The 11,425-nt window shown below is 37.5% G+C and overlaps 1 protein-coding gene across 1 annotated transcript in view; it reads right to left on the bottom strand.

Annotated features, from left to right (window-relative positions):
* The window catches only part of pde3b (phosphodiesterase 3B), a 145,044-nt gene that overhangs the window by 36,180 nt on the left and 97,439 nt on the right, over window positions 1-11,425 (bottom strand). Inside the window, exons 4-12 of the mRNA XM_061883459.1 lie at window positions 10,213-10,358; window positions 9,099-9,199; window positions 8,786-9,017; window positions 8,613-8,704; window positions 6,898-7,049; window positions 6,664-6,798; window positions 6,256-6,367; window positions 5,970-6,083; window positions 3,803-4,002 (exon numbers count right to left, since the gene is read on the bottom strand). Of these exons, the coding sequence (XP_061739443.1) occupies window positions 3,803-4,002; window positions 5,970-6,083; window positions 6,256-6,367; window positions 6,664-6,798; window positions 6,898-7,049; window positions 8,613-8,704; window positions 8,786-9,017; window positions 9,099-9,199; window positions 10,213-10,358 (1,284 nt within the window). The remainder of the gene's footprint in view (window positions 1-3,802; window positions 4,003-5,969; window positions 6,084-6,255; window positions 6,368-6,663; window positions 6,799-6,897; window positions 7,050-8,612; window positions 8,705-8,785; window positions 9,018-9,098; window positions 9,200-10,212; window positions 10,359-11,425) is intronic.

Genomic DNA, 11,425 nt, shown 5'->3' with positions numbered 1-11,425 from the left:
TACTGAGAAGAGTCAGCAGCCAGTTGAGCCTCGCCATGGATTGCGCAATGACTCGGCTAACTGCTGGCTGCTGTGCAGTGAGACCGTATTGCTATATGAATTATATTATACATTTTCATAGTTTAGTTAGCTGAGGTATATAAAGTACAGTGTATTTTGTCAACAATTGTATGTGTGTAACATATTTCTTGTGCTGGGCAATCATAAAATGGCTGCGAAGACGCACTGTGAGGCACCTGTACTCCCGCCTCCTGGTGATAGAGGGCGCTAGTGATCCCAGGGATCATTTTTGCGACAACTCGGCTGCAGAGGAAGTGACAACAAGCAGCAAGAGTGAACAGCGTGTGTTTGTTTTCCTCTCCCCTGGACTTTTAACATGGATGATTACATATCTAAAATAAAACAGTTTTCCAAACTGGACTTTCGATCGAAGCAGGAAGTAATAATTAAAGGAAGACCAACGCCGGAGCTAAAAGGTTTGCCACAGACAGTGATCTCCATCAAGACATAGAGACTTTTAAAACCGAAGAAAGATATGGAAGACTTCTATAAACAAGTTATCGATGTTTTTGTTCAGAAGGAGCGGCGCATTGACTTAATTTATAAGTAAAGGTAAGAGCATACTAACATTTTTTTAATTAAATGCGCTTTTTTGTGTACTACAGTTTGTATGTGTAAAGATTGCTGGTATGAGCTTTTAAACATAACCCGTTAACCGCTGCCAATCAAATGGTGAATAAGATACTCTTTAGGGTTCATATGTTTGTAAATCTGACTGTGATGAAGTCAGTGCTTCACCAGCCATGAACCTCACCGCACGTCACTGATATGTACATATAAATATGTACATATATATATTTTTTATATATATATATATATATATATATATATATGCATACCTCCATATATATGTATATATAAATATACATACATGCATGTGTGTATATATATACATCCATATATGTGGATATACATACATATATGTTTATATATACACATATATATAAATACATACATACATACATACAGTGGGGCAAAAAAGTATTTATTCCGCCACCGATTGTGCAAGTTCTCCCACTTAAAATGATGACAGAGGTCTGTAATTTTCATCATAGGTATACTTTAACTGTGAGAGACAGAATGCGAAAAAAAAATCCAGGAATTCATATTGTAGGAATTTCAAAGAATTCATTTGTAAATTATGGTGGAAAATAAGTATTTGGTCACTTCAAACAAGGAAGATTTCTGGCTCTCACAGACCTGTAACTTCTTCGTTAAGAATCTCTTCTGTCCTCCACTTGTTATCTGTATCAATAGAACCTGTTTGAACTCGTTATCTGTATAAAAGACACCTATCACAGCCTCAAACAGTCAGACTCCAAACTCCACTATGGCCAAGACCAAAGAGCTGTCGAAGGACACCAGGAAAAGAATTGTAGACCTGCACCAGACTGGGAAGAGTGAATCTACAATAGGCAAGCAGCTTGGTGTGAAAAAATTAACTGTGGGAGCAATTATCAGAAAATGGAAGACATACAAGACCACTGATAATTTCCCTCGATCTGGGGCTCCACGCAAGATCTCATCCCAAGGTTTCAAAATGATGATGAGAACGGTGAGCAAAAATCCCAGAACCACACGGGGGGACCTGGTCAATGACCTGCAGAGAGCTGGGACCAAAGTAACAAAGGTTACCATCAGTAACACACTACGCCGACAGGGAATCAAATCCTGCAGTGCCAGACGTGTCCCCCTGCTTAATCCAGTGCATGTCCAGGCCCGTCTGAAGTTTGCCAGAAAGTACATGGATTATACAGCAGAGGATTGGGAGAATGTCATGTGGTCAAATGAAACCAAAATATAACTTGTTGGTATAAACTCAACTCGTCGTGTTTGGAGGAATAAGAATACTGAGTTGCATCCCAAGAACACCATAACTACTGTGAAGCATGGGGGTGGAAACATCATGCTTTGGGGCTGTTTTTCTGCTAAGGGGACAGGACGATTGATCCGTGTTAAGGAAAGAATTAATAGGGCCATGTATCGTGAGATTTTGAGCCAAAAACTCCTTTCATCAGTGAGAGCTTTGAATGGTTGACCAAATACTTATTTTCCACCATAATTTGATTTGGCCATATATATGTGTGTGTGTGTGTGTGTATATATATATATATATATATATATATATATATATATATATATATATATATATATATATATATATATATATATATATATATACATACAAATGTGTATATATACATATATACACAAATGTGTATATATACGTACATATGTATGTATATATATTTGCATATATACATACATATACATACACACACACACACATATAGAAATATATATATATATATACACATCAATCCATACATATATATACATCCAGCAATACATACATCCAGCAATACATACATACATATATATATACATACATACATATATATATACATACATATATATATATATACATACATATATATATATATACATACATATATATATATATATATATATATATATATATATATATATATATATATGTAGGTGTGGGAAAAAATCACAAGACTACTTCATCTCTACAGATCTGTTTCATGAGGGTTTCCCTCAATCATCAGGAGAAAATCTCCTGATGATTGAGGGAACCCCTCATGAAACAGATCTGTAGAGATGAAGTAGTCTTGTGATTTTTTCCCACACCTACATATTGCGCTCTACCACGGTATCGAGCACTATTCTCCGGATAATCCAATCAAGACATATATATATATATATATATATATATATATATATATATATATATATATATATATATATATATATATATATACATCCATCCATACATATATACATCCATGTATATATATAATCCATACATACATACATATATATATACAGTATATATACAGACACAACTAAATATATATAAATACATACATACATATGTACGTACATATACACACAAAGATACATACTGTACATGTATATACATTAGGACAACCCTAAATTAATACATGCAAAGAAAGGTCATGTCAGGTTACGTGATGTTTTTGAAAGACACCGGACATCTGAGGACGCAACTGTCGAGAACACAAGCACATGTGGAGCATATAATTACACTGATTCAAAGCAGGGGCGGACTGTGTTGCGTGGTTCTTGAGTTGAGCAGTGATTTCATTTGGTGGAAAGTTTAAATCACAAGGGAATAAAACACCACAAAATACATTTGTTGGTTAACCGTAGTCTCATTATAATCTGCTTATTATTCATTATGTGCCACTCACAATTTTACTACCATACAGTGGTAACAATTATTATTTGATGCAGTCTTACGCACTGAATGCAGTGACTAATTGAATATATGTGAATGTTCAACTCGGTATCATCAAAGAAATGCAAAAAGGATCCCTCTTTATCTCTTGTATTTTACAAAACCTATTATTGTTATTACTTTGCCTTAGATACAAGGGATTATGTTACTTTTTGTGTATTTGAGTGTTACCAGGATTTCTTAAATAAAATGAACTAATTCATGTGAAAGCTGAAGAGGTATGATATGGCCACCTCCCCCACCCCAAAAAAAAGAGTCATTTTATGTTGGTGCAAATCTGGATCAATGGATCTGAAAATGTTCTCCCTGGGGAACAAAAGCATCCTTAACTTTGAACTGGTTTGTATTTCCAACCAAACTGCAGCCTTAACAAAATTGCTTTTGTAGCCACCTATAATTACAGTAGCTCCTAGGTGTTCTGTGAACATTCAAATTCAAACAAAATTGATTGCTTACCTGAGGTGCGTTAGTAGCAACTAAAAAGGCATTAGTTCGACCGGGGTGGTCGTAATCGTGCATTGCAGCTGCTACATAAAGGGCCATGAGCTCCAGAGCTGGGATGTTCCAGGCCAGGCAGCCGTAGCTATCATCTGATATGGAGGAGCTTTTTGAGGAGGCGTATGATATCCTGCCAGGTGAAATCCCACTGTCTGAGTCTGGAACACACATGGCTACCAGTTACATGTCTTATTATCACCAACCTGTGCGGTTAAAAAACGAATGGAGCATACAAATGCGAACTGGAAGTACATTTGGACTAAAATCTTAATCCAAAAATTCGGAGGTTGGGTCGACACCACATCTGTATGCATAAGATGTCACCATGCAGAGCGAGACTTCATCCCATAATGTGAAATTTGTGCCACTTTAGCATCTGAAAGATAACATTTATTTCTCTTGGCTTTTTTGTGATGCCACCAAAACAGTGTACCAGTGAGGGCAAAGCGGAAAAGTGTGCTTGTGACATGAAATGGAAAAAAATGGAACCATGTAAATTATGTCATGGCTACAGTGTACAATTTGACCAAAGCAACATTAGGTGAAAAAGTGGACGATGAAATAATTTTATGCCTAAAAGCCAGTCATGTTATTACACACTTCCAAAACAGGTCAGAATGTTTTAAGTGCTAAGAATGAAGTCAGGCTCCCTCCTCCTTAGATGTTAACACCTCAAATGATGCCATTATATGGGGACCTTTCTTACCTATTGGTACCAGTTTTTGTGTATTTGGGAATTGCATAAGTCCCAAAAATTTTAAATCAAACCAGATATTTATGAAGCAGTCATTGTGACGTTTTTTCCAGTTTTACATCAGCGGATATCTCCACATATGGTCAAGCTTTACCTGAAGGGCTATGCGCGAGTCAACCGTTGTAGTCAATAAGTTCCTTTTCTCTATTCTCGTGTTGTGGGGCAGACTGTCTCGTACATAAACATACATCCTCTGCTGCTGCGATTTCTAATAAAAAGTAGTGTATAGTTGTAACTAATGCTTGTCAGTAGCGCTAAAAATTTCAAAAGGGCTGAGAGTGAGAAGACGCAGTTTAAGTGGTGGCACGTAAAAAAAAGGCCCACAAAATGGCACATCCTGAAGAGACGGTCAGAAAGCTGCTTGAAAATGGTTTGTTAAACATCCATCCATCCATTTCCTAACGCTTATTCCCTTTTAATTTATGAAAAATTTTGACAAAAAATAAAAACACCATTACATGTTATGTAGACCACAAGGAAGTGTTTTAAATGTAGAAATAAAATAATTATATGACCCCTTTAATTGATATTACATTTTGTTATGCAATAGTTTAACTCTTGACAATTAGGAATGGTAATGTTTACTTAATTAACTGACTTAATGCAGCCATTCTCAAAAATTTTCTGTCATGTCTCTCCTTTAGGGGATTAAAATGTGTACGTGCCCTTGAATAGAGACGCTATTGATATCCTGCTAATATGTATTTATCTGTAGAAACCCTTGAAGATTAGAATTTTTCAAAAATACACATACAGATTGGGTTTTGAAAGAGTGAGGTAGCATCACTTGCATCAGTGCCGTGACACTAATCCAGCTTTGATACTTAAAAAAAAATTTAAAAAAATAAATATAAATATATATATATATATATATATATATATATATATATATATATATATGTGAGCTGACAGAAGAGGGCAAAGGCTGAAAGGCAAGGGCTATATGAAGAGGGCGAAGGCTGAAAGGCAAGGGCTATATATATATATATATATATATATATATATTTAACTATTTATTTTAAGAAAAAAAATTGAATATTTGTTTCATTATTACATGATAAAAGTTTAAAATGCAGTAGATGCATTTTTATGTCTAAATTGAAGTAACAAATACATCAAGTACGGAATGATAAAGTACTTTTGTTGACACATTTTATTACCAGGTCTTCGTGTGCCATATAAAATGATGTGGCGGGCCAAATCTAGGCCACCGGCTTTGAGTTTGACACCTGTGTTTTAAAACTAAATATTTTTAGTTTCCTGCGGGATAACTGATTCTAAATTTAAACAAATTAAGGCATTTAAGTTTCACTGTATATTACTGGAAGTCAGTGTGCACTCTTTACTATGGAGCTACCGGTTTGTGTTTACCTGTGTCACTTCCGGTCACATGCTCATTGTGGATCTGCTGGAACCCAGGAATGGGTCGAGTGGTTAAGTACCAGACAGCATGGAGCACATCAGTAGCATGGACCCGGTTATGATCTGTGGATGATTATAACGCAATAAGCTGGGAGTTGATGGCATTTGGCTAGAAGTGAAACGTTGTGTTTTGCAGCACAACAATAGACATGAGCACAGTGTGATGAAAAATTAACAAAACAGTGAACAAATATACATCTTCCTAGAAGGCCTATAGCGCCGTGTGAACACTCACAGGGAATGTCCCTGTAGCCATTTTCCAGAGCAAAGAAGTATGTCATGAACTCCCTCACAGGGATCTTGAAAATTTCAAACAGACACGTATCCTGGAAAAGGGTGTAAGTCACCTGGGGAAATACAGACCAGCTTTACTGAAACACACATCAGAACAAAAGGTAACCACATCAGTACCATCAAACAAACACTAGTGCATTATGTACGAACCTCTTTTTTAAGTTTAAAAAAAATGTTTCAGTATTAAAAAATGACTTGACAGACGTATTGATGCAACAAACAACATAAACTGCATTGAAATAAGCCTGCCCACAAAGGATTTATCCAGAAGGGACAAACATAGTGACCACAGCTTTTTAGCACGAATAAAGACACCCGCGAGCTACTTTGCAATCCCAGTACTACATACATAGCTGAGTATTCGTCCTGTCTTTCCTCCTGTTTTGTCCACCAGGCTAAAGATCTGGAAGTTCCAGGTGTTCATCCTCTCCATGAGGGCTTCATGGTCTTCCAGCATTGCGTCTAGTCTGAACTCCTGATTACCCTGGAGGGGAAACACCAAATGAGTATACATAGTACAGATTAGCCTTGCAAACCCATGACTGTTCCACAGGGTTTTCCGTGTTCTGGAATAAAAATGTACCTCTAATTCCTGAGTCTGCTGCTCTGTGCCTGAGCTCTGCTCCTGTGTCTGACTCTGATCTCCTGTGGTGCAGGACTCTGCAGACAAGTCCACTTCCACGCTCTCCTCCCTGATTAAAGGCTCCACTGGGAAATCCGGCCCTTCACCTGATGCTCACAAATGGACAAGAAGATTTATAGCGATAGAACTACTGTAGAAAGATTATATTTACAGACATCCACTAATCTTGGTATCCAGTAGAAATAAAAAACAGTCAATAGACATGTCAATGTCAAATAATGCATATTATTTTGTAGGGAAGCCAAAATTAACATGTTAATGCAGGTTAATCCATCATCATCATTTCTAATCTGATCCAATTTTAAAAAATTATATTCTTATCGACTCATCTGCAGTGCACAATGACTCAAAATGTTTTAAATGTCTCTGGCAAAGCTTTTCTGGGTGGTATGTACAAGCAGTGTTACGGTCATGCATGCACACATGGGCAGTAGATCCGGTAGTGACAGGCCGCAGAACCAAACAAGTCTATATGGAAGATGTTAAACAACGGTCCACTCTATGGTAAATGTGAGTATTCAAGAACAGGAGACGGACCTTTTCAGTAGACTTTGAAAACACATGAGAAAAATACACCACAAATTACCTTATTATTAACACAAAGGAAGCAACAGGCCCAAATTAAAGGGACTGTTTGCAACTTGCTCATGGTGAAATTTTTCAAACCAAAAGAATCTAACAAAAATAGCACACTCTAGCTTAAATTACCATTAGTGATTTAACATAACATATATTTAGCTCAAGCTTAGCCGTTAGCATGGTTTATTGTATCTTTATATAGTGTGTAGTGTAGCGTGTTTAGCTAGTTCTCATCTTCCAGAGACAGTTAATTTGAATGACATTGATACTTGTAAGACACAGTTTATTTCAAGGAAATGTGATTTATTTCAGTGATATTGCTACTTGCAAAAAAAGTTTATTTCAGTGATAGTGATACCCGTGAGAAATAAAGTCATTTTGGCTAAGGAGGTGAGGTTTGCTGACTTAGAAATATTTGTGATTCCCACTGTGGAAGAAACTTAACCACAACATTGTGTTGAAGAATTTGCAAATTTTCTGTAAAATTTGCTGGACACAGCTAGAATCCATCCATCCATTCATTCACATGTTATCAAAATGCATTATCACAATATGAAGATAGTATTAAAAGCCATTTTCTCCCGCTTCTCCCTTTTGGGGTCGTGGGGGGTGTTGGAGCCTATCTCAGCTGCATTAGGGCGGAAGGCAGTGTATACCCTGGACAAGTCATGACCTCATCACAGGGCTAACACAGATAGACAGACATAATTCACACTCACATTCACACACTAGCGACCATTTAGTGTTGCCAATCAACCTATCCCCAGGTGCATGGTTTTGGCGATGATAGAAAGCCCAGAGGGAACCCACGCTGTCACGTAGAGAACAACATGGTCTGAATGACTGTGTTTTGCGGATGAGTAACGACCAGCTTTGGGTGTACCCGCCTCTCATCAAGTCAGCTAGGATGGACTCCAACTTACCTGGAACTGTAATGAGGATAAATTATGTAAAAAAAAATCAATGAATAATATCTAATCGTGATTATTCGAAATAGGTCCCCAGCAGCCCTGTGATTTATCTGATTTTTGTTTAATTGTTTGACAGCACTAATTATTAGCTTAAATTATATTTACCTGAGCGCCTGCGTTGGGCCTCGCTCAGGAGGGGCTGATGGACTTCTCCTGAATCGCCACTGGAAACTACCTTTGGCATCTGACGCCCGCAGCTAGCGTGGGCAGAGAAGGCAAGTCTTGTGCATGGTTGATAATGAACACATCAAAACCAAATCATTCCTGTCACTTTTTACCTGGTGCAAAGAGGTAAAACGGTGCTACGGAATGCCTGCTGGAAGTCACATGAGCTGAGTGGGTAGCCCAAATGCTTGTGCAAGTTCAGGTTGACACTAGGCTTTGTCAGGAAGTCTGCTGTGTCTGGAAACTCTACAGGCGATCGGGTGACCAGGGATAATGAAGAACCTGTGGCTACACTTGGAGGACTGTGGCTGGGAGAGGTGAGGGGACTCAGGCTAGGAGATGTGCCTAAAGAGGTTAAAAATTAGGACTATTTGAAAAAACATGATCTTTTTGATCAAAACAGAAGGTTTTGAACTCAGGTCCCACCTGCTCTTCTGGAACCTGCATGGTACGTGAGGGTGACAGAAGAAGACCTCTGCTTGGGAATGGTAAGTAGGTTTGCATTTGGCCCATTAGAAAGACCTGAGCTACATGCAAAAATCAAACATATTTTCAGTCTATGTTTTACTAAGGAGCTCAGACGCTCAGCTGGTAAGACAGATATGTACTGCCCTCTTGTGTAGGAAGGGATTCCCTACAGAAGGATTTTCATTTTCCTGACTCGTTTTAAATTTCCAAATAAAAGTGTATTCTAATGAATACATTCTGCATGGATTCTAATCAGAATAAAACTCTTAAATGATGGACCTTACAGTGAAAATAAAAATAACAATATCTGTGTTTGTATTTGTTGGCAGGTAAAAAATAAATCTTAACAGTGAAACTGTCTATCTCAAACACAATCCATTCAAAAATATTTTAATTTCAAAGCGCTTTCCCCAGAGAAAAAAGTGTAAGGGATTCTTTATGAAGTGTCTAGCCAATTTTTTTTAATTAACATTTAAACATTATTTAATGTCATAAAAATGTAAAGAAAAATTGACTATTGTAAAAAAAAATTTTACAACTGTGCAGTTTTATATCATTAAATAATGTGCTACACGGCTGAGGGACGTTTCGTCATACGGATTCCTAATCATTGAAAAAATATGAAATTTGTTTTTTATTCCTCCACAGAAGAAAGAAAACCGTGTAGCATGTATACCAAAGATTAAAAAGTATAATCTATCTTCAAGCTGATTTATCATGTCAAGCAATCAATATTTATAAAAGAGACAATGTAATGCCAGTGGTAAAAGCAACAACACAATATTGGAACAATGCATTTTTCTACAAGGTTACTTTTGAAATGCTGTCATGTGTACAACATTTTAATACATAGTGTTAATTTGTTAGCGTTAAATCATTGCAGATCTATTTAAAAATGATACCAGATTGTTCATGTACACTGCAAAGTCAAAGTTTTAGAGTGTCTAATAATCAACAGTATAGAAAACAGGTTGTTATGATGTCTGTAAGGGATATATATAATATGACGCATGCTGTTTAGTTTGTGTGGAGAGACAATATGATATGTGTAAACAGTTGTGTATGTTGATACCTAGCCATGTTAAGGTCAGGTTGGGATCTCTTGCCATTGTTGCGGTCCCACCGGGATGAAAGAGAGTCAAGTGAAGGCAGCACAGAAGAGGAGGAGGAACTCCGCCTGGGCTGAGGAGTCGGGAGGCTGTTTCTGCTACTCAACCCCTGGACAAAGGATAAAAAGATGATAAGTATGGATCCAGTTTTACATCAATAAACATCTGTTGAAGATGACTGAATAACTTCTGACAACTTCGAGCACACCTATTGTTCTTTACATTGCAGCTAATGCAGCAGAGATTAGAATGTGTGTTTCCACAATAACTTAGGAGAAGATTCTAGTGTTGTCACCTGCGTCAATCAATACTGCACTATAGCTTGACTCTAGCTTGGGTTCAGTTCCCAATCAGTGACAGTTTGACTGTGAGTGCAAATTGTTGTCTGTCTCTATGTGGGTGCCCTGTGTTTGGAGTTCGCCTTTTACCCAAAGTCAGCTGGGATTGGCTACAGCTTCCTGCAACCCTGAAACCTGTGTATGTATGTAAGCACTATATTCAATTGTGCTCCTGTTTACTACCCCTTCCATCCATCCATCCATTTTCTACTGCATGTACCGTTCGGGGTCGCGGGGGTGCTGGAGCCAATCCCAGCTGCAAGCGGCCGGAAGGCGGCGTACACCCTGGACAAGTCGCCACCTTATCACAGGGCCAACACAGATAGACAAACAACATTCACATTCATATTCACACACTAGGGCCAATTTGGTGTTGTCAATCAATCTATCCCCAGGTGCATGTCTTTGGAGGTGGGAGGAAGCCGGAGTACCCGGAGGGAACCCACGCAGCCAAAAATCAGAATGTTGTATTATGACACAAAAACAGTTACAATGAAAAAAAAGAGATTATATTCTGACAAAAACACACAACAGTTAAATTGACTATCATAAGAGTTAGTGTGTGAGCATAATATTTGTGCAAACCAACAAATTACAGTGGCATCTTAACTGGTTCAATGACTGTGCAAGTAGATTTTAAAACACTTGTATCTCAAATCTACATCACCCATTGAAAGGAATTGAATTAATTCAATGTGTGTGCTTGGCCTTGCTATGTAATATGCCTTTTAAAAAGAAAATAATATTCTATGAAAAACAATACATTAGAATGTATTACAAAAAGCAACAGTATTTTTGTAAGAGAGCAACCGCGGTGAAGTTGGTTTCAAGTTGGTTG

This window comes from Nerophis ophidion, linkage group LG02 (genome assembly GCF_033978795.1).
Source record: "Nerophis ophidion isolate RoL-2023_Sa linkage group LG02, RoL_Noph_v1.0, whole genome shotgun sequence".
Lineage (NCBI taxonomy): Eukaryota > Metazoa > Chordata > Actinopteri > Syngnathiformes > Syngnathidae > Nerophis > Nerophis ophidion.
This window is presented reverse-complemented; position numbering and strand designations above follow the sequence as displayed.